The sequence below is a fragment of the Delphinus delphis genome, chromosome 19 (genome assembly GCF_949987515.2).
Source record: "Delphinus delphis chromosome 19, mDelDel1.2, whole genome shotgun sequence".
Lineage (NCBI taxonomy): Eukaryota > Metazoa > Chordata > Mammalia > Artiodactyla > Delphinidae > Delphinus > Delphinus delphis.
Genome location: NC_082701.1, coordinates 1,891,271 through 1,917,170, shown reverse-complemented (window position 1 = coordinate 1,917,170; position 25,900 = coordinate 1,891,271). Strand labels below are relative to the sequence as shown.

Genomic DNA, 25,900 nt, shown 5'->3' with positions numbered 1-25,900 from the left:
AAACTGTACTTGGTAGCATGGGGGCTTCTGGTTAAGCAGAACCCCGTGTTTATTTTACAGACCTGTTCTTTGTACTGCACTGAAGCTGGACGCGGCACAGAGTCGGGTGGGATCTCGGCCGTGACCTCAACGCGAGGGCAGAGAAGCCCTCATTTAGGGAGGGTCCCACCACAGCCTCTGCTCACTGTGTTTCCCGACGGTTCATGATCCTGCAGTGAGGCCGAGGAGACGGGATTGCTCGAGGGGCCACACGGTGAGCCCCAGGCAGAGCTGAGGCACCCTGCGGGGCTTCTGGGGCCTGACTCACTGTCTGCTTTTCCACGCGAGCAAGGCCAGGAAGGAGAGAGCATCCCCAGGGAGCAGCTTCTGGGGAGCTGTGGCTCTGCCTCTGGCTTTCTGGGTGCCAGCCTGGCCCACGCGGAGAAGTTCGTTTCTTCCTGGTGCGGGGAGCAGCGCGATGACCAGACGAGATCCCAAGTCCGCGCGGTCAGTGGCAGCCAACGGCGGCCTTGGGGGCGGCGTCCATGCAGTCCTGTGGCTTGAGGGCCCCCTTAGCATGTACTTAAATCGCCTTGAAAACAGGACCTCTATTTGTTTTTCATCAAGGAGCAGTTTGGGGTCCCGGCAAGATACTGGCCCATGTCCCTGGGCTTGGAAATCAGACCTGGAAAGCTGAAGACCTTCCTGCCCTTCTGAGGGCAGATGCCAGGGCCAGGTCCCCTCCGTCATGCTGGGACACAAGGAGGAGCGGAGGGAGGCGGAGACGCCCACCACCAGCAGCCCCGCTGGGCCACCGGAGCTGGGCACAGAGTCTAGGCTGCCCCCCTGGCCTCCTACAGGACCCTGGGCTACTCGGGCTCCCGTGGGACCTGGGATGGGGGGTGGGGAGTCTTCAGCTCCGTCCCCACCCTCCCAGCAGAACAGGATGGCAGGGCAACCTGCTCTCCTGGGTGAAACTGTGGGAGAAGACCCCCCAACCTGTCTGCCGCTCTCTGCCTCTGATAGCGGGATCTAAAAAACTTGATAAAAAGAAAAAGAAGAAGAAAGCAAGCATAAAGGATTGCAGGGGGGCAGGGGAGGCAGTTTGAGGAGTGGGGAGACCCTAGGTAGAAATCAATGAAGCCTTGAAATCTTCTGCACTGAAAAAGCCTGCCCTTCTCTGTTGTCTTTGGGAAGCCGCGGAATGGCTGGGAAACTGTTTTTAATAAACAAGAGTTCAAACGCTGGGGCTCCATCACCAACAGTCACGTCTTAAACTCTAAACTTTACATGAAACTCTCGCGGTCCCTTTGAACTGGCCTCCCCTCTCCGGCAAGCATTCCAGTGTTTATGCATTTTTCGAGATTGCTGGCAGGATCTCGGGCGCTTTGAATACTTTCTCTCTCTTTAGCAATCGCCTGCTTTCAGAACCCATTACTGCTCCACTCAGCAGCACCAAGGTATTGCTTTGAAGTCCCTTCTGGCTACAGGCCTCTCACACTCTTTGGTTACTGTGCAATCAAATAATTAAATGGATTCTCAGGGGAAAAAAAAATCATTCTTTTCCTTGGTAATTAAACACTCCGGGTTGGACAGGAGCGCCGGCTTGCCAAGGAAGCGAGGCTCTGTAAAGACGCGGAGCCCAGCAGTCTTTTCTCGTGGTCCCTGGGGAGAAAAATAATCACAAGCACTCAGCTCGGTTCTCACTTCCCTTCTGCTCGGTTCTCACTTCCCTTCTGCACGAGCGGCTTCCCTGGGCTCCGGGCTCTGGTCTCAGGACCGCCCTTCCAGGGCTGGGGGCGCGGGGATCCCCGCCGGGAGGCTCCCTTTGGGGGTGGGGGATGGCTGGGGTTGTGGGAGGGGCATCTAGAGGCCAAAATGGGCCTGTGAGAGATGGTAGGTGCAGGAGGGCAGGGACTGGGGCTGCTCCAACCCCCCTGTGAGTACTGGGAGGGGGAGACAGAAAGAGGAAGGGGAGAGGGGATGGGGGAGGGGAGGGAGGGGGGTGAGGGGGGAGGGGGGAGAAGGGGGAGGGGAAGCAGGGCACGGGGGCAGAAGAAGGCTGCTGCCACCGGTTCTGTGTCTCCATCTTCTGTCTCCATCACCTGTCTTCCAGCCTCCACCAGGGTTAGCTTCTCCCAGAACCATCAACCCCCCACCTGTGATGGGGGTAGAGCCCCAACCTGGAAGACCCCAAGGTCCCCTTCATCACCTGCTCCACCTCTAGACCCTCCATTCTCACTTCTGTCCCACCTTCTGGCCTTGGCCAAAGTGGTCCCCTCTCCCATGACCACCCTCCCACTCTTTTCCTGATCAATTCCTAAGCCCCAGTAAGTCCCAGCCCCGAAGTGACCTTCCTCTGGGGAGGCCAAGCCAAGGTGCCCTCCTCTGCGCCTCCAGACAAGCTTCGTTCAGGCGACACCTCACCCCGAATCACATCAGAACCAGGCCCTCCTCTAGGGCAGGGACCATGTCTTCACTGTCTGTGTTCCCCCATCCCAGTACAGGCACACAGTGGTTCTCACTAGGTGCCGGTGATGCTGGCGATGAGGAGGTCCAGCAGAAAAGAGCCAGAGTGGGCTTAGGTCCAAGAGTCACTTTAAAAAAAGGCCATTATATACCCGAAGCCTCTGGTTGCAAGCATGTAAAAGTGGCATCCTCTAGAACTTGAACTTGAGATATCTCTTCATCACTCCATCCTGTTTCTCAAAGTGGCAAGCGTCCCCCCTCCAACCTCTCTCTCCCCACTTCGGACCATGTGGTGTGTGTTCTTGGTCTTGAGAACACATCCGCCCACTCCAGGCACAGGAGCTGTACTATTAGTCAGAAGTCTTCTGGTTGAGTAAAACAAAACTCAAGTCAAATTGAGTTAAGACAGAAAAGGGATGACAGGATTTACTGGCTCCCAAGGCCAAGTTTGGGGGCCGTTGAATCTGAGGATACAAGTGATGTCATGGAAGTTGGTCAGTCTTTCTCTCTGCCCCCCATCCCTTCCTCTGTGGCTCTGAGTTCTTCTCTGTTGGTTTCAACCCTGGGGGTGGGGTTGGGTCACTCTGCACACTGTGGTCTCCAGGAGCTCAAGGATTCTGCGCCCATTGCAGAAGCCCAGCAGAAGGAGAGCGTTCTCTGAATTCCTGGCACGAGCCCGTGTCTGACTCTCACTGCATCCACGTTAGTCACGTGTCCGTCCTCGAACCCGTCATGACAGCCAGAGGGATGGAATGTATTAATTGCCCAGATCCTGTGCCGTTTGTATAGCTGAGGGGTGTTCCCCAAAGGAAAACCAAGGGACTATTATCAGGAGACAAAAACATGGACGCAGAGCCAGCTAAAATAACAGTGGGGACAAATGCAAGAAAAACATCTCACCGGTGTCATTTATGGAGATTCTCGCAAGGAAGTGGGGCCCAAAGGGTGGAAATCAGCCGGTATCAGAAACGAGACGTCATCAGATGTGGTACAAAGTGGGAGACGCAGAGCAGTGGAACCTGGCAAGCAGCGGACGAATCAAGCAGGTGTGATCCAGAAGGAGGACCTCCCAACAGGTAAGGGGCGGGGCGAGGCAGGCAGGTGTGATCCAGAAGGAGGACCTCCCAACAGGTGAGGGGCAGGGCGAGGCAGGCAGGAACCCCAAGCCATCCCTTCCCCGTCCAAAAGTGAATTCCACAACTCCTGGGGAGTCAGGAGCCTCTGCTGGGCTTAGCCTGCCGCCTGCCTCCGAGCAGGAGAGCCTGTGCGATGGGCTCTCGTTGGAAGAGGAGGTCCAGGTGGCTGGTCTTCACAGTGACGAGGGCGGTCTGCAGAATGGCCACAAAGTTTGCTTGCAGCAATACAAGTCTTCACACATGTAGGGATTTATCCTCACAAACTGGGAGATGCTCAGAAGACTGAGCAAGAGATCATGCCATATATTGGAAGGAAATGCACCAAAATACTATCAATTGGTGTCTATGGGTAGTGGGATTATAGATGGATTCGGAGGGTCTTTTCTTGTCATTCTATGTATTTTTCAAAATTTCTACCATGACTATTTATTTCTGTGGTTAGCAAAAAAAAAAGAAAAAATTTAAAGGAAAAATCTCTGAGTAACTCATATCAAATGTTCTATAAGCCAGACTTTTACTATCATAATCCACTCTCCCATTTAATTCATTTTCTCCCCATCTCTCTGTCCCTTGCCCTGGGACCGGCTATCCCTCAGTCTGGATAATTGGCCTCCGGCTGACAGGGAAGCAGGTGGCCCGAGCAGCCTTACCCCCTAAAGCAAGGCTGGGAGGCGTCTCTGCTTCTCCAGGTGGCCTGGCGCTGAGGGGACAGGGCTCAGATGCACAGCAGCTGCGCCCCTCCCCCAGCTCACGCCCCTCCCCGTTCTCTCACCCGCTGGGCGTTTTCGGGCGGGAGGAATGGACAGCTAAGGCCTGCAGCCGTCTCATGTCTGCCAAGCAGTGGGTGTCATCTGGCGGCCCTTCCGCCCAAACCTTTTATGTTGATGAACCGTGTCCATCAGAGGACTAATTGCGCCTTGCTGTCTCCAGCCCAGCCAAGGGCTCCGCAATGATTCACAAACCATCTACACAACTGATGATCGCAGAAGACTTCACCTCCGTGGAAACAGATGCCCGAGCACCCAGTGCCTGGTTGAGGACGGGAGCTGAGGCTCGTTTTCCCGATGCAGGTCCCTGCCAGATCAGAAACCTTCCCCAAAAGTCAGTAAGACTCGCCCGCCACCAGCTCTACCTACCCCCATCCCTCCCAGCTGGTCCCCAGCAACCAGGGAGCCGACCGCTTCCCTTGGGAAACATACAGTCACCCGGGCCCGTGCCAAACTCAGAATCCCAGGGAGGAGGAGACGTGGAAAGCCCATCTAGTCTCGGGCGCAGCCTTCGGGCCTAAAGATGACCACGGACGTCGTCTTCTCAACCTGGCAATCTGTGGAGACAGAAATTCCGCAGTTTCTCCCAAGGGTTTTATATCCTGGTAGCCAAGAGGGTTTTTTGGAAAGATGGTGGCATCCTGCTTTTCGTCCTGTCGTGTCTTCCAGGAGAACAGAGGGAAAACGCCCAGATCCTGGCTTCATTTTCAGATGGTCAAAGATTCGGACAACCTGGAATTTCCAGCGTGACCCAGGCTGAGTGGAGATGAAAATCACAGGTGTGTGTAGTAGTCGGGATAGGGCGTGTGGACGAAAAGCCGGCAGAGTCTGCTGGGGTCTGTGACAGCAGGCAGGCTGGGAAGATGCAGTTACCAAGTTGACGGGCGGGCCGGGGGAGTGTGGAGGTCTTTCACGCGGTCAGAGGAAGTTTCTCCTTGAGACGATGCTTCAAGTTTTTCTCTTTGAAAGATGTGTGCTTTTCTTTTTCTGTTAGGACAAAATGGTTGGTGTCCCCATTCTATCGGTCGGGAGACAGCCACCACTCTAGGTATTTGTTATGGGTTCAAGTGTGTCCCCCCTCCGGGGAAGTCCTAATACTCGGTACCTCAGAATGGTACCTCATTGGGAAATAGGGTCTTTGCAAATGCAGCCAGATTAAGATGCGGTGGCGAAGGTGGGCCCTAACCTAAAATGACTGGTGTCCTGATAAAAAGGGGACATTTGGGCTTAGTCACAGACAGGTACAGAGGAAGGGCTGTGTGAAAAGACACAGGGAGATCGCCATGTGAAGACTGGGCTCGTGCAACCACCAGTCAGGAGCACCTGGGGCCACCGGAAGCTGGGAGAGGCAACGAAGCCCACTTCCCTCCAGGTTTCCAGGGGAGTCTGGTGCCGCTGCCACCTTGACTGGGGACTTCCAGCCTCCAGAACTGTGAGAGGATACATTCTGCTGTTCTCGACTACCCAGTTTGTGGTATTTTGTTACCGCACCCCAGACTAATGTAGCGTTCTAACATAAAGTAAACCCTGATACAGGGTAGGAGACGCTCAGAAATTTGGTGAACTCAGCAACGGGCCAGGCTGAGCCTGTGGTCACGACTTCCAAAGCTCTGCAGAGCTCACCTGCCCAGGCAGCGCTCCTGGGTCCACTGCTACGATCCTACACGTCCTACACGCACCACACACCCGCGAGCTGGTGGCCGGATGCCGCCAAGGGGAGTCGGGCATCTCTCCCAGCTCCAAGCCCCTCGGGGACCAGGGAGCCGAGAACGGGCGCCCACGAGGCTGCAACAAGCCCTGTGCCTCCACCACTTGGAAGTCAGCCGACGAGCCAGAGGGAAGACACCTCTGCCTCCTACTGAGAGAAAGGAAGTGGTGGAGCCCACTTCACATCCAGACACAGAGGGGTCGGGAGAATGCGGTGCTCAGCTTTCCAGCCTCTGCCGTACAAGAGAGCGTGTCAGCAGCAAACGGGAGGAGGACCAGGTGAGAAATTCACAGCACCCATCACAGCTGGACTTGCCAGGTTAAACGCCCGACACCCCGCCACCTTTGAATTTCAGATACGTTTTTAGTATAAGCATATCCCGACTGTGGTGTGAGATATACTTACACCAAAAACATATTCATTGTTTATCTGAGATTTAACTGGCGTCCTCTACTTTTATTTGCTAAATCTGGCAAACCCAAACACAACGCCCTAGGGAGCCCACCCCCGGCTTCCTCTTGTTGGTAAGATCACTTGGAGAGGGTAGGAGACAAAGCCAACCCTCAACTTCCCGACCATCGGACTGTCCTCTGATGCTCTCCGTGCACCACGTCTGACACGTCCGGGGCTCCCGGTGACATAATTGGCGCCAAAGCCGAGTTTGGGAAAACGGAGCGAAGTTGGATATGGGGTTCAGGAGGGTGGTGTGGTCATGGGATGTCTGGAGGAACTTGCCCTCGCACTTTCTCTATCACTCCGGGTGACCTTCTATCCGTAAAGTTCTTGCACATTGAGGGCTGAGCCACAGGCCTTGCTCTCCAAGTGGCTTATAGCTCAGGAGAGGAAAAAGAAAAAAATAGCCGACGTGAGCACAGGCTGAGCGAGTTCTGGGGTTCTGAGACGGAAGGCTGGGGAAGGGGGGAGCAACGGCAGGGGGACAGGGCTTCATTACAGGCAAGAGGAAGAAGGAAGAGGGCTGAGCAGAGTCAGGCCTGAACCCAGTCGGCAGGGGACAATAGCGGCCGACGTGTACGAGACCCTTATCGTGGACCAGACTCTCTTCTGAAAACCGTGCACACCTCAGCAACTGTCATCAGCACGCTGAAGGACGTTCATGACTCGTTTTACAAAGAGGCAAAGCCAAGTAGAGGGAAATTCACTGCTCACGACTACCCAGCTCGCAAGTGGAAATCACGGCAGAGAGACCGGCTGGGCTCAGATTAGGGCAAGCCTCGACTATTCAGGCTTGAGAGGGAAATTGAAGCCACAAACCCGGCTTGAGTGTCGCCCGTGAGCCAGTCACTGGGGAGTCACAGTCAGGGATTCACAGACAGGATGTGGCCAAAGCCCTAAAAAGGACCTTCCGGGCTTCCCTGTTGGCGCAGTGGTCGAGAGTCCTCCTGCCGATGCAGGGGACGCGGGTTCGTGCCCCGGTCCGGGAAGATCCCACGTGCCGTGGAGCGGCTGGGCCCGTGAGCCATGGCCGCTGAGCCTGCGCGTCCGGAGCCTGTGCTCTGCAACGGGAGAGGCCACAACAGTGAGAGCCCCGCGTACCGCAAAAAAAAACGTAAAAAAAGAGGAACTTTTTTTTTTTTCCACAAAAGAAAGAAAACAAACAAACCAACAACCGCAAAAAACCCAGTCTTACTTGATTATTCAGATACACTGGACTACTTTCTTTGGGGTGATTTCCAATTTCCTTCCTTTTGACAATACGATTACGGTCCCTGAGGCTGGGGGAGAAGAAGACGGGATCCTTTTCCCCAAACCCCACCTCTCCACGTGAACCGTCCCCCTAGGTGAGGGTCCGCACAGATTTCCCAGGTACCGTGTAAGGTCAGACTTGATAAAGAAAAGTTTAAAGATGTGCTGGGGTCAAAGCAAGGCTCCGGCTGAAAAGTCTCAGTTTCCGACTCCAGCAGCCTGCCAGTGCCTTGCCCCCCACTTCTAGGTTCTGTGCCAGGGCAGGAGAAGCCGGACGCCCGCGTCCAGATGTTGCAGGAGGAAGAGGGGCAGGGCTGGAATTTCCACGCGAGGAGCTAACTCACCCAGGGAGCAAGGATGGAGCTGTGAAAACTCCAACAAGCGCAGCCCAGTGTGGACTCAGCCCCGTGGTCCGTGCTGCCCCTCTAACGAGCTGGTCAGCAATTAACCAGGAAAATGAGGCCGGAGCGCCTAGGAAATGAAGATGAGGTTGGTGAGCCCGATTTACACCTGGGGTTTCGAGAGGGAAGGTGGAAGAGGACCGGAGCGGTGAGGCTCCATCGCAGCCAGGCCCCCCGGGGCGTGGGCGGGGGCTGGGGGCGGATCTGGGGGGGGTCGCAGCCAGGCCCCCCCGGGGCGTGGACGGGGGCTGGGGGCGGATCTGGGGGGGGGGTCGCAGCCAGGCCCCCCCGGGGCGTGGGCGGGGGCTGGGGGCGGATCTGGGGGGGGGGTCGCAGCCAGGCCCCCCCGGGGCGTGGGCGGGGGCTGGGGGCGGATCTGGGCGGGGCAGCTGCGTCTCACAGCTCCCTGCTGAGACCGGAGGGCCCGGAGGAGGCAGGCCTGCGTTTTAGCTTTTTCTTTCGAATATTCTAGTAAAGCCATAGGCCCTCTCGTCAGAGGAAGGCACAGGTGATTCTGCAAACAATGTCAAGCGTTCGGGGATCCCAGAAGCCCATCCTCGCCAGGTGAGGAGCCCCAGACGGTGAAAACAAGAAGCAGGGGTACGGGGCCCCTGTGAAGAGGTACAAGCACGAGTGGTCACCTCATCTGGTTTCTGTCCCACAGATGCTGCTGGGAAGGTGCCCACGGTCCCCCAGGAGGTGGTGGCACCGGGACTTGGGTTCAGGTTTGTCCGAACCCCAAGCCCGTGTTAGACCTCATTACTCTCATGAGATGAACCCAAAGGCCTGAAGACGAAAAGCCCTAACCCCCCACACACCCCCAGGCACAATGGCTTGAGCCTCTTCATCCTTCCGGATTGGAAAGAGCCTTACGATTCTGGGAGTGGGTCTGGGATACCCCGGTATGAGCCCCCATTCCAGCCGGAGTGAAAGGGTGCAGCCACCTGCATCCTGAGGACCAAGGTCACCGAATCCTGCAGCCCGGACTCTCTCGGACCCTCGCCAGCTCCCCTGGCAGCTGCCCCATCACACCGCCACGCGGAGGCTGCGCACTGCAAGCCGGCCCCGCCCCCATCCCCGCGCGGCCCCCATCCCCTGCCTTCCTCTGCCTCTTCGGCCCTGAACCAGCTTACAGAGGAGCAAAAAGTCAACCAGATCCGCCGCAGACCCCGCTCCTGAGAAGTCAAGTCCAGCTGCCATCACAGACACTTTTTCTTACATTTTATTGTAGTTGATTTTCAATGTTGTGTTGATTTCTGCCGTACAGCAAAGTGATTCAGTTATACACATATATACGATCTTATAATATATTCTTTCCCATTGTGTTATATCAGAGGATGCCGAATATACTTCCCTGTGCTCTACAGTAGGAGCTTCTTGTTTCTCCGTCCTGTATATACGTTTGCATCTGCTCACCCCAAACCTCCCACCCCGTCCCTCCCCCACCCCCTCCCCCTTGGCAACCGCAAGTCTGTCCTCTGTGAGTCTGTTGCTGTTTCGTAGATGAGTTCATTGTGTCGTATTTTAGATTCCACGTATAAGTGATATATGGTATTTGCCCTTCTGAGTTACTTCACTTAGTATGACAATCTCTAGGTCCATCCATGTTGCTGCACGTGGCATGATTTCATTCTTTTGTATGGCTGAGTAGTATTCCATTGTATAGATCTGTACCACATCTTCATCCGTTCATCTGCACATCTGTACGGCGGACATTTAGGTTGTTTCCATGTCTTGGCTATCGTGAGTCACGCTGCTATGAACACTGGGGTGCAGGTATCTTTCTGAATTATAGTTTTGTCCAGGTATATGCCCAGGAGTGGGATTGCTGGATCAGACGGCAACTCTATTCTTAGTTTTCTGAGGAACCTCCATACTGTTCTCCATAGTGGCTGCACCAATTTACACTCCCACGAACAGTGTAGGAGGGTTCCCTTTTCTCCACACCATCTCCAGCATTTATTATTTGTAGACATTTTTAAAGATTAAAAATTTTGTTATTTTGAAGTATACTTGATTTACAATGTTGCGTTTCAGATGTACAGCAAAGTGATTGTCATATATACTTTTTCAGATTTTTTTCCATTATAGGTTATTACAAGATAGTGAGCAGAGTTCCCTGTGCTGTACAGTAGGTCCTTGTTTTTTATCTATCTTATATATAGCCGTGTGTATCTGCTAACCCCAAACTCTTAATTTATCCCTCGCTCCCCCACCTTTTCCTCTTTGGACATTTATTTCAAAAAGGGTTCATCATAGGACTCCTTTACATGGACTTGCCCTCCGGGATCTGAAATGCAGCCCAGCCCTGAGTGCTCTGAGCACGGGGACAGGACATGTGTTTGTTGGATGAACAATGCCACACGAAACAAACTGTCGGTGAACAGCGCACGCTTCGCACTGACCCGTCTGGTCTACCCAGCCATTGGGAGGACAGCTGAGTAGCACCGAGATCAAGGTTCACTGACCCCACTGGGCATTCACGACCTGCACACCATTTTCAGTGGCTTTTCACCCCCGAGACACCTATTAAAACACAAGTACTCCTGGGAGGACCCCATCCCAGCTCCTCACCTGTACCTACCTGGCCAGATGGCAGGCATCTGCCTGGGAGGAAGAGGCTGAATCCAGGTGGCAGACGGGGGGAGGACATCAGAGGAGATGCTGTCCACACCTGTTCCACGACGAGAAAATCCTCAGCCGGTCAGCGACCAGGTGATTTTGAAGAAATCGTTTCTCGAAACACCAGGAGGGTAAGAAGAGCTCCAGGTCAGATAGAAATGGGCTCGAGCAAAGTGGGAAAAATCAAGCAAAGAATGTTCACGTACAAAAGGGTGCCTCTAACCCACGTCCACCCCGGGGGATTCAAAGACGAGGCCGATATTTTGAAAAATATAAAATTTTAATAAAGGCTACATCTCTTAATTACAATAATTATTGTACCAAGTAATTTTCCTTAAATGAACTCTTTATAATGCATAATTTACAGTATAAGTAGGACAAGATGCCATGGCAAAAGTCATTGAGTACAAGACTTGTAATAAAAAGGCATAAAATATATTTGTACATAAACCCCTTTCAAAAAACAAGGGAAAGCTGGAGCCCTCAATATAGGGCGACACACGGCGTGGACACCATGCAGGTACAGGTACTGTACTGATTCAAGGTCAAGCACTAGAGATAGTGGATTAATACTCTTTTCCGTACAATATATACAGACGTATGGTACAAGGAACGATGGCAAACAGAATGCACAGATTAAGTTAATGTAAAAACCCGAACGTCACGATGAAGGTGTCTGGAGGAAAGGTGCTGCTAGGTGTTCCCACAACTGTTCGCTTCTTTGCCGGGCGGGGCGCAAGGGGAGGGGGTAGTTTCCAGAATGGCTGGGGTCCAAAAACTACTTTTAAAAGACTCCCAAGGAGTTGTCATCTCAAGAAAAGCACGAGTCGAACCACGTGGCTCCGGAAGGCCTCAGCCGTCGGGTGCTGGGCCCTGATGGGGAGCTCCAGGAAGTCACAGGGTGAACCTGGGGCCCCGGGGAGGCTCCCCCTCCTCCACAATGAACCATCCTGTCCGACAGGAGGGCCCCCAAATCAAACCTCAAGACCTTTATGACAAAATAGAGCAGCGCTGGGGAAAAAAGATGCACCATTTTCTGCGCGTGGCAACGGCAGGACACCATTTTTAAAAAGTCTATGTTCACTTGGAGAAACGCACGGCACACCTTAAATCCTCTTTCCGTGAAACAGAACCACGAGAACGTCCTCTCTCCCCCTTCCGTGTTTAAAGCAGCATATCCACAAACTGGGGGCGGGGGAGTCGACTGTCCAATAAATAGCAGGAAGGATTCCTGTCCAGGTGAGCTACACACAGTTTCTCCTAGCGGACGGATCCGGAGCCCTAGGAAGTCATAGGTTATGCACGGCGGTCTCTCCAATACCATCAGCGTCTACGAGAGCCAGGAGCCGTCCTGTCCGAGGCCGGTGGCCCGAGCCAGACGCCGAGGCTCAGTCGATCCTCTCCACCTTCCCCAGGATCCGGCCCTCGTACGTGGGCAGCACCACCTCGTCGTCCCAGACCTCCTCAAACACGGCTCCACACGCGAACTCGTTGCTCGCTTTTTTGAAGTAATACCTTAAAAGGAAAACCCAACACGCGGCTTGGTAAAGCTGCATATTTTCTACTGGGTTTGAGAGGAGAGTCTGTCAGCGCTGGGGGCGAAGGGGTCTGAGAATGCCGCTACCGCGGGCGGCAGGGAACTCTCCGCCCGGGTGTCTGCTTCGTGCGGCTGGTGGGAGGGCAAAGCCAGGCAGGGGCCCCGGAGGCGGCGGCGGCTAGGCACCCCCAGCCGCCCACAACGCTGAGGCCCAGCACCGTCACCCGACACACACGCTGAGAGGGACCCTTTGCAGAGGACGGCTGCTGCTTTCTCCCCACTATTTTTGGGGGGGAGGGGCGGGGAGCGCAAGGCGTGCCTGGAGGGGTGGGTCCCTCAAAGAGCCCCCGACGCAGGCCCCCGACCCGGCAGGAGCCTGCGGAAGGCCGGCACATCTCAGGCCCCCTGCCCTCCAGCGCCCAAGGGCCAGCCCTCCCGGCTGGTGTCGGGCACAGCTCGGGCTGGCGGGGCCAGGACAGGCTGCTTCCCCTGTGGTCACCGCAGGAGGCGGGCAGCCCACTGCTTCCCGGGGTTGCAGCCACCGAGACCCCCGCTGCTCTCCCCTCTGCCCGGCCCCTTCCCTCCCCTCCTCCAGGGCAAACGCTAAAGGCCCCTATTCTGCCCGCTGATTAAAAAAGCTCCTTCCATCCCACCCCGGCTTCTTGCTTGAAGCCTGTTTAGCTGTAAGGACGCAAACGACCGGCCTGTCCCAGGAGAGTCATGTGTGAAAACTGCTGTCCCGCTCGGCCAGGCCCACCCGAGACCCTTCCCAGGACACGAAGCCAAGGCCTATCCCTCCCCGTCCCAGGCCAGGGAGACCCCTCAGACACTTTAAACTCGCCCCTGCAAGCTGTCATCTTCAGCCAATAAAGGCCACTCGTGGAGGGAGGGTCACGGTCCCCCGGGGGGAGGGTAATAGCTTCTCAAAAAAAAAAAAGTAATTGTGTCTCAGGGTTACAGTGGTTTTCTGTTTTTGTCTTTTCTCCTTAAAGAGTTTTTTTCAATTCCCCTTGGTTAGAGCTAAATTTCTTTCCTCTTTAATGAAGGCCAGGCAAGTACTTTCATAGGAGATAAGGCTAAACCCAGTGAAACAGCTGCATTTAGTCAAGGGTCTGGGTTTCTGGCGTTCCCGGCCGGGCTAAGGCATCAGGGTGACCGCCCAGCTCGAGGGGGTCAGCGGAGAAGACGCCCTGGCACGAGGAGGGCAGAGTCCCGGGGGGCCCAATGAGAGCTGGGGAGGGGCGCCGTGCACAGGAGACCCTGGGCAGCGGGGGCAGTTCTTTCTAAATGAGAGGCTTCAATGCCTTCGCCACCCCGGGCAGGCCTCGGGCCCAGCATGGGGGCTCTCCCGGCCCCTCTGAGCAGAGACACGCAGCGAGTGACCTTGTCCCTGACTGCGACCTCCTCCCCGGCCCTCCCCTGCGCCCCCAGACTTCAAAGGCACTGCGCTGCCCTCAGCTTCTCTTCCACTGCGACCTGCTTCGTGGCAAACTCTGCTTCCTCCTGCCATCTGGCACGTCTGCAGGGGCTGCTCTGAAGCTCTGCCACGTCGAGACTGCTCAGCGCAGCCCAGGTCCCCGCTCCCCGCCCCCATCCTCGCTGGGCTCCGGATGGCAGGCGGCGGAGAGGGGTGTGAGGAGAGTGTCGCGGTGCCACCCCGCCGGGAGGACGAGGCGCGGCGCCCGGTGCCCTCCCGACCAGCGGGCAAAGGGTCCAGCGCCGGCCCGGGAGCCGGTGGAGCCGCCTAAGGCGGCTGGGAAGGGCCGCAGCCCGACCCAATCAGCAGAGAATGTGCCAGTCGCCCATGTGTGCGAGTCTGTGTGCGTTAAAGGGGAGGCCGGGGCTTCAAAGCCAGGCTTGCTGAGTGCGCCTCAGAAAACACTCCGAGCCAGACGGGGCTCGAGTGGCTGCGTGTGGAGCCGTCCCTGCAGCCTCTGCTCAGCGCCCCTCGGCCCTGCTCCCCTGAAGGTCACCTGCGCTTCCAAAGTCCAGCCGAGCCAAAGCTGAGATCAAAATGAATCCCTGGGGGGCACACTTGTGTAATTAGTTTCACCTTGTGTCTGTTCAAGATAAAAAAAGAAGAAGAGGAAGAAGGAGCCAGGCCCGTTCCCCAGTCCCCTGGTTCATTTCCAGAACTGTCTCTGCCCGGGCGTAAAAGGGAAAGATCTCAGCCCGGCTCCGGGCCCCGCTGTCGGTCACCTGCAGGGTCCCGGCCCTGAGCCACGTCCATTCCCTGCAAACAGGGTCACTCTGGGCCGCTGCCCCAACCAGCACCGCCCCTCCCCCCGCACCGGCCCCGGTGGAAGTGGCCGCTCTGGGAGGGCTGGGGTCACGGGCCCTGGGGGTCCAGAGCCGGCACGCACCCAGCAGGTGGTGAAGTGTGTCAGAGCTCTCCGTGCCATCCCTGCTCGGGGCAGCAGCAGGGGAGCACCTTCCGGGCCCGGGCTGTCTCCTCTCTGACCTCCTGCCTCTCCTGTCCCAGCCCTGCACACGGCACTCGGGACACAGCGGGATGGAACCCACGGGTTCCCTTGGGACGAAGGCTGCCGAGAAGGGGCAGGTAGGACTCTGGTCATCACCTGCCCCACGTCGAGGGGAAAGTGACCAAGAGACGCCCAGGGCCAGCCCCCGGCTCTTGGATCCCCTCCAGGGTCCGGCAGGCCAGGGTGGGCATCTGGACCGTGTAGAGGGGAGAGGACGCCGGGAGGGAGGACGGGTTCCCGTCCCGAGGCCCCAGCAGGAGGAGCGGCCAGCCCTGACCCCGCCCCCCCGTGCCCACCCACAGGTCCTGCCCTTCCTCTGTTACAGGCAACCCTGTCCCACATGACTTGGGACACGGAGGCTGAGGGAAGAGGACGCTGCCACAGTGCAGGCAGTGGTCTCTGCCTGTCCCTGAGCCTTCGGTGAGGACGGCCTCCCCCAGACGTGCCAGGAGGGCAGCCTTTCAGCCTTCTCATCAGGCAGTCTCTCCGTCTGCCTGTTCCCTCCCTAGCTTTCCCCCGCACCCCTCGCCCCTTTCAGGCAGAGCCTCCACGAGACGGCCCCAGCCCAGCTCTCCTTCTGCTCCTAACCCTAACCCTCAGGCTCGTCCACCTGGTAAAAGGAGCCCACCAGGTGCCCAGAGCCCTCCCCGCCGCCACTGCTGCCCTGTCATCTCGGGGAGGGGGGAGGGGACGGCGTCAGTGAGACAGAGCGAAGCGTCGCGCAGCCCCTCCAGCGGTCCCTCCAGGTCTGGCCCGGCCAGGAGGCGACCCTGGCTCTTGGTTCTGAGCAAACCAAGTCCGGAGCAGAAAGAAGCCATGGGACGCTTACCTGTAATTTCCCTTTTTGCTGAGCTGCTCTTTAAAGTGGCCCAGGGTCAGGCTCTGTGCCTTCAGCATCCTCCGGTACGGGATTTCCTCCCCGCAGAAGAAGTAGGTGACCACCAGCTCGCTGGCCTGGAGCGCGTGCACCCCCGCCAGCTTCTTTGGCTCTTTGTGACTGAAAATAAGATGGAAAAGCAACAAGTCCCGCATCTGAAGGCAGCAAGCACGTGTGCACGTACACAGCCGGGGGCACTGTCTTCAGAGATAAAGTCGGGCTGCAGCTGTACACCACGAGGGTGCGGGTCCCGATTCACAGAGGCAGCCACCTCCGGTGGACACACGGTCCTCCCTCGGGTCCTCTGTGTGGGGCAACCAGGAAGGGACCGTCTCCTTCCACCCAATGGGAGGACAGAGCAGTGTCCATCAGGGGGGCACCAATGGGGTGCTTGCCAAGGAAGATGAGAAAGAAGAAACCCGCCCAGAGCCACAGGGACACAGCCGGGAGTGGCATGAGCCCAAGCCAGAGCCCACTGGCGGGGGGTGGGGTCAGCCCTCAGTCATCTCAACTTCTGCGTTTTTGTGGAGTGGCTTAAAAAAAAAAAAAAAAGATGCAGGCCCGGACAGCTGGTCACCTTAAGGTCCACCAGCTGTTGACAGGGTGGAGGTCTTCTCAGTTCGAACACTGTTCATCGCTCACAACGAACAAGCTAACCAAAAACACTTTAATGCTCACAACGAACAAGCTAACCAAAAACACTTTAATGATTCAGGCCACTTTACATCTCTGCAACCTAACGCTTTTTCAACGCACCACCCTGGAGTGAAACGAAGCCTGGCTTCCCCACCCAGTTTACAAGAGTGTAGGTTTAGGACAGGAATCATGGGACCAGTGGGGAAGATGTGCTGCTCCCCCCACAAAACAGCAAAGATGGTCCCCTCTCCGTCCCTGCAACGGTGGAGAGGCACCCTCCCGCTCAGTGTGACACAAAGATGGTTTTCCAACTCGCTAACTTTCTGGGCTAATGGGGACACGTTTTCCATCTGGGTTTGGGGTCCCTCTACCCGTCAGCTAAAGGCTTCCCGTCTGAGCTTGAGTCCAGGAACCCTGACATCCACCACCTCAGGAGGGAACACTTGTGTACAAGTCATGATGCGTTTCTTGGCGCAGGTGGGCTTTTTCGAGATCCTAATTTACGGCAACATCTGGGTTTACCGTTCCTTGTCGCTAATGTGAAAACGAAGGTGATTTTATAGACTAAAAAAAAGTTTTCAAAAACCACAGCCCCTGATAGAGAATTCCCTGAAAACTAAAGCCTCTGGGCGGATCTCAGCAACACCAGGTAAAGACACTCACTCTTCCGAAGCCAGGCTTGGGCTGGAGAAGGGCGTGGCTCCTGGCTGACCAGTGGCCGAGTGGTGCCTGTCCCTCTGCTGACTGGCCACGCAGCACCTGAGGACACCAAGGACTTAGACGGAAGCCTGCCATCCCCGGGGCCAGTGGGAAGCAGTCAGAGAAGCGCTCTCCCCGGCCTCCGACTTCCGTCCCCGCGGAGACCCAACCAAGGCCTTGTGTTGACGGCAGCCCCTGGAGACCTGGCAGAGCTGTGCTAAGCCCCCCAGGAGCCCAGCACTGGACGCCGCAGCCCAGGCAGAGGGCTGAAGGCTCTAGAAGCCCCCTCGGTCACGGCTCCTCGTAAGCTCACCTCACCGTCGGGACCTTCCTAAGGGAACAGGAGCTGTGAGGGCTGCCTCCTCCCACGCCTCGCCAGGTTCCGGGGAGCCCTTCGGCTAGCTCAGGGGAGCCGTTCCTAGAGGCCGGCGAGGGGACCCGCCACCGGCCGCCCCAGCCACTCACCGCTGCTTCGGGGGCTTGGACACCTCCGCCAGCCGGCGGCAGGCCTCCTCCAGCTGCGCCAGGGTGTTGGGTGGGGTCAGGGGAGGCACCGCAGGGTCCTGGGTGAACGGGTGGGCGCGGGGGGCGGCGCGGGGGTGCCCGCTGCTGCCCACCCACAGGTGGTGACGGCCGGCTGGGGACGCTCGGGCGCACTCCAAGGGATAGGCCCGCTTGGTGCTTTGAGCACTGAACGGACAAGGGCGAGAGAGAGCCGAGGGGAGACACGGGATTAGGGGGCCGGAAAGCACGACTTCAAGAGAAATCACAGACAAGGGGAGAAAAGAAAACGCGACGGTAACACGGCTAGGCGCATGGCCCCAGCGCGGCACTCCTGCGGGCCGCCCAGTCGGACGCTCACGACTAGAAGGGCGGGAGCCGCCGGCGTGGCCGCGCTCGGCGCAGAGGGCCCCCCACCCCCACCCCACCCGGGCGGCGAGCCGGCGTGTTCACCTGTGCGGCTTGGGCTTGCCCGGCCGCTCGCTCTCCAGCACCCACTGCCATACGTCCTGTGCCCGGTCTCCCTCCTCCCCGGGCGGCTGCAGCGGCCCCGCTCCGCCGGGGGTCCCTCCTTCCCGGGCTGGCCCAGCCGGGCCTGGCTCCGAGCCTCTCCCGCTCCGTCGGGGTGGGACGGCGCCTCGGCCGCGGCCGCTGCGGGGAATGAGAAGCGCATCCATCCCGGGGATCCCGGCCGCCTCTGCCTCCGCGGCCCCTCCAAGCCAGCGGGCGAGGGGCACCTGCTGCCCAGCCCCACGCCCCCGCCTGCCCCACCGCCCTCCCTGCGGCCCAGCGCCTCTGCCCCCCGACCCTCCGACCAAGGGACACCTACCCAGCCTGCGCGGCCGCCGCGGGCTCTGGCGCCCCGGGGTGGCTCTTGCACTTGGCGCAGCAGGGGTAGTCGGCGCCCCCGGGGGTGGGGACGGGGCAGGGGCAGCGTGCGCGCTGGGCGGCCTCGGCCTCCACCTCCTCCCGGGTCCGGGGGCCGGCGTGGTGGTGGATGTAGTGGTGGTGGACGTGCTTCGTCGTCTGCCTGCTCACGAAGCCCCGGGCCCCGAGGAGGGGGCAGCCGGCTGGGGCGGCGGCGGGGGGGAGCAGCGGGCCCCCGGGGGGCGGGGGCGCGCGGTGCTGCAGGAGGTGGTGGCGGCGATGCTGGTCCGGGGAGCGCGCGCGGGGGCTGTAGCGGCCCACGCCCGGGGACTGGCAGCCAGGGGTCTTGAGGACCCTGGACAGGTGGTCGTCCAGGATGGTCTGCGGGTCCTCCTCGTAGCTGCCCGATGGCAGGAGGGAGAGGGGGTGCTGGGCGGGCCCCGCCTCCCGGGCGCTCAGTGCCAGCTCGGAGCCCTCCTTCTCCTCGTCCTGGAAGGCAAGGTAGCGGTCGGGGGGCGCCGGGGTCAGCAGGAGGGCCCCCCCAAACCTCGGGCAGGGGGCGGGGCGGCGCCCACCTCTCGGATCTGCTGCAGGCGCTCCTCCAGGCTGTGCCGCGTCTCCAGCTCCAGCTTCAGCTTCTCCAGCCGGGAGATGAGCTCGGCCGCGAAGGCAGCGGGCTCCACGGGGGTCATCTCCTTGGGCAGGCGGTGGGTTCTCTGCGGGGCGCGGGGAGGACACGGGGAGAACGCAGTCAGGGGGCTGCCCGGGTCTGGGACGGCACGTCCATGGCTGCGCGGAGAGCGGGCGGCGCGGGGCCCGGGCTGCTCGGCCGCTTTATGCGCCGCGGCCTCGGCCTCATGGAGAGCCATGGTCCCGGCAGCGCGTGCCGCAGGCAGGAGCAGTTGGTCGCACTGCGAGGGGCCCCGCTTGCCCTCCCTCTGGAGTACAACCAGCCCATCGGACGCTACTCTGAACTAGAAAATCTTCAAAGACTGTTGTCAAACATCAAAAAAAAAAAAAAAAAAAAAAAGGCAGCTCTCTGCGATGGGGAGGGGAGAGAGCCCACCTCAAGGAATAAAAAGTAGAGCCTAAACAGAAAGGGAGCTGGAAATGTAAGAAATAAGATTGCAAGGGCGGTGGGCGGGGGGAGGAAAAAGGGAAAAAAGGGAGAGGGGGGAAAAAGAGGAGTCACGGGGCCCAGATCAGACGCAGCGGTAACGTCTCTCCTGGCCGCACACTGCGCACCTTTGAGGCGGCGCCGTCTACCGCTGCCCCGGACCCCCTCTGTTCCCCGCCCCTCCTCCCGTCTCTTTGTACAGAAAATGAAGCAAGTTGCTGCCGGCTAACGGCAGAACACTGCTGCGCTCGGCTGCCGGAAGCACATCTACCGAGGGAAAAGGGCGCATCTCCAAACCGGGATGGGATACAAACAGGCACAAGCACGCGGCCACCGCCGCCAACAGAGAGGACCCCCGCGGCCGGCTTTCTGTCCCCCTGCCGTCGTCTGGTGCCCGCCCCTCATGGTTCTGCCCCCTACCCCTCGTTTGCCTCCTGCTTTGGCCCTTTTCTTTGGGAGGGGGCGGGATGGGGCAGCAGAGAGCCAACATGCAGAGGCTGGCATCTCCCCACCCGAGCCGCAGATGAGAAAACAATCGCACACCCCAGGACAGAATCACCGAGTTCACAATCCTGGGGGGGCCGCACAGCTTTCCTTAAACACACATACCTCTCCCCAGTGCCCCCACCAAGTCAAAAATATATATATATGTACACACACACATATATGAATACATCATCGATACTGCTGTACGGGTGGGGGGGATGTTATTGAGGGGGGATGCTGGAGGTCCCCAGAAAAGCAAACTTAGTAGGCTAATTTTACAAATTTAAGTCTTCCCTGGACTGTCTGAGGGGCTTCAGAGAGAAGTGGCAACAGTCCGCACACTAACGCAACGTGGGATTAGCAACGCGATGTGTCCGCTTCCGACGTGTGACATCACCGATGGACAAATCGGATTCTCTGAAGCTGGCAGGAAGGACTCTAAGCAGAGATGCTGCTCTAAGCTGGGCACTCTCTCCCCCTCCCTAAGGAGCAGCTGGACCTCCGGGTACCACAAGAAGCACAGCTCCTGAGACGCAGATGGGGCAGCTCTCTATGTGCGGGGGCCACGGGCTGGCTGCCCCCGGGACTTGGAAATCGTAGGGGAGGACCCGGAAAAGCCCTCCACGCCACGCTGGCCTCTCATCTCAATCGCAGGAAGGAGCTGCTCACGGGATGCTCAGGCACTTATTGGGAGCAGATTCAACAAGCAGGCACTATGCCACGTGCTGGGGTTGGAAACAGACAAGAAGAGGGACAGCCGACCTCCAGGGCTTCGGAGGAGAAATGGTCGAGCACAGAGATGAACAGTGACTGAAACGACACGGCCACGCGGGCAACGCAAGGAGAACGTCCCAGGACGCGACCCTCACTCAGAAGGCAGATCCCTCCAGCCTCATCCTCTCTCTTTCCTTCATGCAGTCGACCAGCAAGTGTTCAGTGAGGACCCACGACGTGCCAGGCACTGTTCTCGCCTCCGTGGTGGGATGGACTTAACAGGATAGCCCAACGCGAAGCACCAGTTCCTCCCACTCTCCCACCCTTCGCTGCTTCGCTTCTTCTCATGGAGTTTTCTTTTTTGAATCGAGGAAACGGAAAAGGCCGACTAGGGCACCGTGGGCGCCCCTGCTCTGGGTTACACCGCAGTGAACCGCAGATCGCCCCTTGCGTGGCCCTCCCCTGCCCTCCCTCCCCCCAGGTCCCAGGCGCACCGGCCCCCAACCCCCCACTCTTCCCCCCAGAAAAGAGCTGCCGGCTGACCGTACTCACCGGGAAATGAGGTAGGCACACCTGGCCGTTGGCCTTCACGCTGCGATGCATTTCTCTCTGGAGCTGTTTCTTATTCCCCCCGAGGTAAGGAGGGATTCCATCTCTAAGGGAAAGGAAAGGGCAGAACCCACCGGCTCACGAGGAGGCCTTAGCGCACGGGCCGACTCACGCGTGCCCGCCTGAGACCCCGCCGACAGACGGGGCCGTGCACCTCCTGGAGCTGGGAGCGCCCCCAGTCCCCGGGCGCTGTGGCCGTCCTTGCAGGGAAAGTCAGTCCAAGGCCCAACCGCCACATGTCCTGCCCCTCAAGCCTCTCTGGAAGCGGCTCCCGCTCGGATGCAGGAGTAGCAACCTGGGAAGAGCTTGTGTCTCAGAGCTGCGCCCACCTCAGAGTGAAGGTCCCCCTATTTTACAGGTGCCCCAAGCCGGAGACTAAGACCCCTTTGGTCCCGCCGACGGTCTGTTACCATGGCAACCAGGGACCAGACCCACAGAAGACTAAGCCAGGCGCTGGTGGAGGGTGTGCGTTACCCTCCAGCAGTCAACCTCCCAGGCATTCCCGAACGTCTCCTTTTTATCAGCCACTGGCAGGCATCCCTGGGCTCCTTCCTTCCCTCAGCTCCAAACCCTACTGCCCCCAACCAATGGATTCTCAGATCCGTGACCAACGTGGGCATAAAGGGAAAGCCCCTACTCCGCAGTGCTCTGTGCAATTCATCCAAGTATCTGAGTACCTACTACGTGCCAGACCTTGTTCTGGGCTCCGGGCAAGAGAGCAGCAAAGGACGGGGATAAAAGTGCAGACGACTGCCCTGAGGAAGCTCGTGTTCTAACGGAGCGGAACAGGTAATAGGCAAAAATTAAAGAGCAACATCTATGGTAAGTTCGAAGGTGGTACAAGCACTGTGACGAAGCACTGCGGGAAATGGGGAGTGAAGACGCTGGGGCGCGGGGCTGCATTTTGAACAGGAGGCGGTGGCCACTGAAACCCTCTCCGTGGAGGTGATTCTGAGCAAAGACCAGAGGCCAGAGGGCCCCTTAACGTCCTTCTTCACTATATTTTTAAAAAGCAAATGGAAGAAGTTTAAAAACAACTCAACCACCACCACCTCCACTCCAGCTAGTCTGCACTAAAAACAGGACCCGGAGTTGCTGTGATTTTTGTTTTAACTTTTGTTCTTGAATGCAGCCGGACGGTCACGGGGGGATCATTTTCCCATTGCTGTTCCTTCCAGAAGCCACTTATTGACAAAAGCCTCAGGTTCACACATTTCCGCACTGAATCACCCTTCAAGGCTGTAAGTGTTGAAATCAGCTGCTTGGCTATTTCCCTCTCCCTGGTGTTTTGTTCATCGACGGGTGGCTGGCTCACCAGCAGCAGGTGACCATCAGTTGTGCCTAAAAATGCCAGGAGCGGCCTGGACCAACTGGTCGACCTCCGGCTCCTCTGCATGGCCGAGGATTCCGGAAGGCTGCTGACCTGGGCAGGAGAAAAGGGCCGCCGCCCCAGGGATGCAGTACAGATGCAGATGAACTGACCTACGAGCCAAACCTTGGAAAAGAAGCACTTTATAAAGTCCGATCGTACCGAGGGTACAGGCGGGGAAGACAGGTCGACATAAAGCAAGGACTGACGCACGCGTGTGAGTCCTGTCCCAGGGAAAGGCTGAGGGGGGTCAGACAGCAAGCGCTGTGGAAACGGTCAGCCCGCTGACCAGTGAGGTCAGGTCTCCTAGGCAGCCTCCTGCTCACTAAGGCCTGGGATGGAACTGGGCCCGTGAAGGTCAAGTAGGAGAAAAGGTTCTAAGTCCAAAAACTTCCCGAACCACGTGGGGCTTCATTACAACTCCTCAGCCCAGGATCACCCACGAGACGTGGGCCGGTCGCAAGCAGGCCTGGCTTGACCAGCCGCTGAGGGCCATGCCCGCCAACTCCAACCCGAGGCTGCCGGCCCCCCATGGACCGAGTGATGTGTAACCCAGCTGCACCCTCACAAAAGCCCTAAACCCCCACCGTTCATGGACGAGCAGAGATGCTCCAGAGCGCTCCTGGGCTCAGCCGGCAGGTCAGATCCAGGCTTCTGACCCAAGCCGCTGGCGGACTCCAGCACAGGCGTCCTTAACTCAAACACGCACAGTCCAGGCCCAGCTGGAGAAGCCAAGCTCCCCAATGGTCTGAACGCGGGGACACCATTTCCTACGCCCCACGGGGTCACCTGGCATTCTGAAGGGGTGAATGGGGGGTCTGGGGAACATCCTGAAAGTCCCGCTGACCACTCAGTGCTCGCTGGCTGTGGGGCATGCTGGCCCCCCATCTCCCGCCTAAAATCCCTTGTGGGGTGTGGGTAACGGCAGGGCACCAACAGACTGGGTCTCACGATGGTCTGAGCAACAACTTCTGCTGCCCCAGGGCTGCAAGACAAGGTCCACATCCCAACCAGCAACTCTTCTAGGGCCGTAATAAGAGGATGGCTCTGCTCCAGGCCTCTTCCAGGCAATCCTGGGGGTGGGAGTCAAGCACTCCGTGGATCCCACCGTGACACACACGGGGCTGCACGAGTCCCAGGAGGCCCCCGCCTGTCCCCTCCAAGACTCTGACCTTGAGTGTCCCCCAGAAGCCTTTGCTCCTCCCCCTTGCCTCCCAAGATGAAACGAGTGGTAAGCCTTTCACACCTCTCTCTCCTTCTCTGTATAAAGCAGGAGAAAGAAAAGTGAACTGGGGGAGGCAGAGGGAGCAGGTCCCTGGTCACTTGAAGGCAAGAGGAACAAATGCATTTTTAAACCACTCCTCCAACCAAGAACGTGCCCACCACAGCCAGGGCAGGTCAAGGGTCCAGCTGTAGGCAAGGAAACGTGAGACCAGCACAGAAAAGGGAGACCGACTCGCAAAGGCTCAGAGGCTCAACAGGCACCTTCAAGGAAGTGTGCCTTTAACCCCACCCCCACCCCGACCCCCCAGCCAAGAATCTTCTTCCAACACAGCCCGTCATTCCAGAAAGGGGCCTCTCTTCTCTGTACCCAGACTCTGAAAGCCTGTGATCAGTTTCCTGGCTTCTCAGGACCATGAGCTGACCCGTGTCTGCGTCTCGGTCCCCGGACAGCCTCCTTTAACGATAAACATTTTAGTTAGCGCGCCCGCTGCCGGGCCCAGCTGTTTCTGGGGAGCGCTGGTTCCGAACTGTGGACTCCACTCAGTTGCCATTTAAGCCAAGCCAATGAGTTTAGCCTTTTGACTCGGCCGTGCCCGGCCTAACCTGAATGTCGCTTTCCGGTGGCCTTGAAATAGCGGGCTCACGTACACACGCGTCCACTCGCATTTTCGTCTGGCCACCACCCCGAAGGCGGCCTATGATCACCGCCAACATCAAAAGGCCGGTTTGTAAGATAAGGCACTATTTGAAGTTCACTCAGGTGCTTTCCCCGGGGTCCAAAGTAAACCCATAAGTAAGATATAAGGAAATAAAAATTATAAAATAACCTGGGCCACTCTCTGTGTGAAAGGCGACAAGAAGGTCTCGGGCTGATTTTGTGACACCCTGAGCAAAAGCACCCTCCGATCGCGCGGATGCTGATCTCAGGAGCAGCTCTGCGCAGAGAGAGGTGTCTGCCACCTCCATGCTGTCCTCCTAGCTTTCACTTCCTAACAGAGGCCACACCTGGGCGCCAGGAACCTGCTCCTTCTGATATTTCTAGCGTGCCCCCCGCTCCCGCCACTGCAATCCTCCTACAGCCCCCCGCAGTCCTTCTGCCCAAGGGCTGGGGTTGAGGACTTGGCTGGGAGTCTAACTTTCCAAACAACAAAACAAAACAAAACTAAAACTAAAAAAGCCATTTCTTCTGACAATGTAGGTTTCAGAGCAACGGGCTCGCGAGAGGGCCTGCGCAGAGGCCCTGTACGAAGACTCAACTCCCCAGACATCTGAGACAGGGCTTTCTGCATGGCGGGGAACCAGAAGTCGGCAGCGGGCCCTGGACTCGCCAAGGACAAGGCCCCCCCCGGCCCAGCTTCTCCCGGGCCTCGTGCAAAGGCCCTGGGACTTAACTGCTTCCCTGGCAAGTGAGACGACTGCTTGTGTCCGATGAACTCCACCTTCTGGAGTCTACTGAAGGCGTCCCGTGACCCCCGCGCCTCCCGCCCCCCGCCCAGCTGTGCCCCTTCCCCAGCCCCCAGCAGGGCAGCCAGCCCCGCCCCCCGGCCTCTGTGCCCACGAGAAACGGCCAGGGCTCCTTTCATGCCTTACGGGGCGCTCCCATTCACTAGCGCCAGGAGGTTTCAAAGGGGCCTGCTGCCCTCTCGTCCCGCTAAGCTCCCCCGGCTCGGTTCAGCTCCGCGTCCCCCTCGCACTCCATCGCTCGCTCGGGCTCTGCTCTGTGCCGGGCCCCAAACTGGCCCAGCCGAAGAGGGCTCTAATCCCGGCCCAGGACCCCGGGGGACCTGCCCGACGGGCCAACCGGCCCGAAAGCACCTCGCCCGGCCCGGCTTTCGGTGCCTGTCAAGCCTGAGGGCCCGCCTGCGCACCGTCGGAATGGCTCTCGTGCCGAGACCCCTTTCCCACGCTGACGGGAATCGTGGGCCCGGTGGCACCACCATGCCCACGTGGGGTGTGGCTGCGCCGGCCGCATCCAGTAAGCTGCCCTAGAGGCTG

At 58.4% G+C, this 25,900-nt stretch overlaps 1 protein-coding gene across 3 annotated transcripts in view; it reads right to left on the bottom strand.

Annotated features, from left to right (window-relative positions):
* Nucleotides 1-11,241: 11,241 nt before the first annotated feature.
* AXIN2 (axin 2) overlaps nt 11,242-25,900 on the bottom strand; it is a 29,547-nt gene continuing 14,888 nt past the window's right edge. For all 3 annotated transcript variants that reach the window (XM_059996424.2, XM_059996423.2, XM_059996425.2), the window contains exons 4-11: nt 21,256-21,358; nt 18,962-19,102; nt 18,349-18,875; nt 17,973-18,170; nt 17,484-17,708; nt 16,983-17,078; nt 15,636-15,803; nt 11,242-12,301 (exon numbers count right to left, since the gene is read on the bottom strand). In XM_059996424.2, coding sequence (XP_059852407.1) covers nt 12,175-12,301; nt 15,636-15,803; nt 16,983-17,078; nt 17,484-17,708; nt 17,973-18,170; nt 18,349-18,875; nt 18,962-19,102; nt 21,256-21,358 — 1,585 coding nt within the window. In that variant the 3' untranslated portion in view covers nt 11,242-12,174. The remainder of the gene's footprint in view (nt 12,302-15,635; nt 15,804-16,982; nt 17,079-17,483; nt 17,709-17,972; nt 18,171-18,348; nt 18,876-18,961; nt 19,103-21,255; nt 21,359-25,900) is intronic.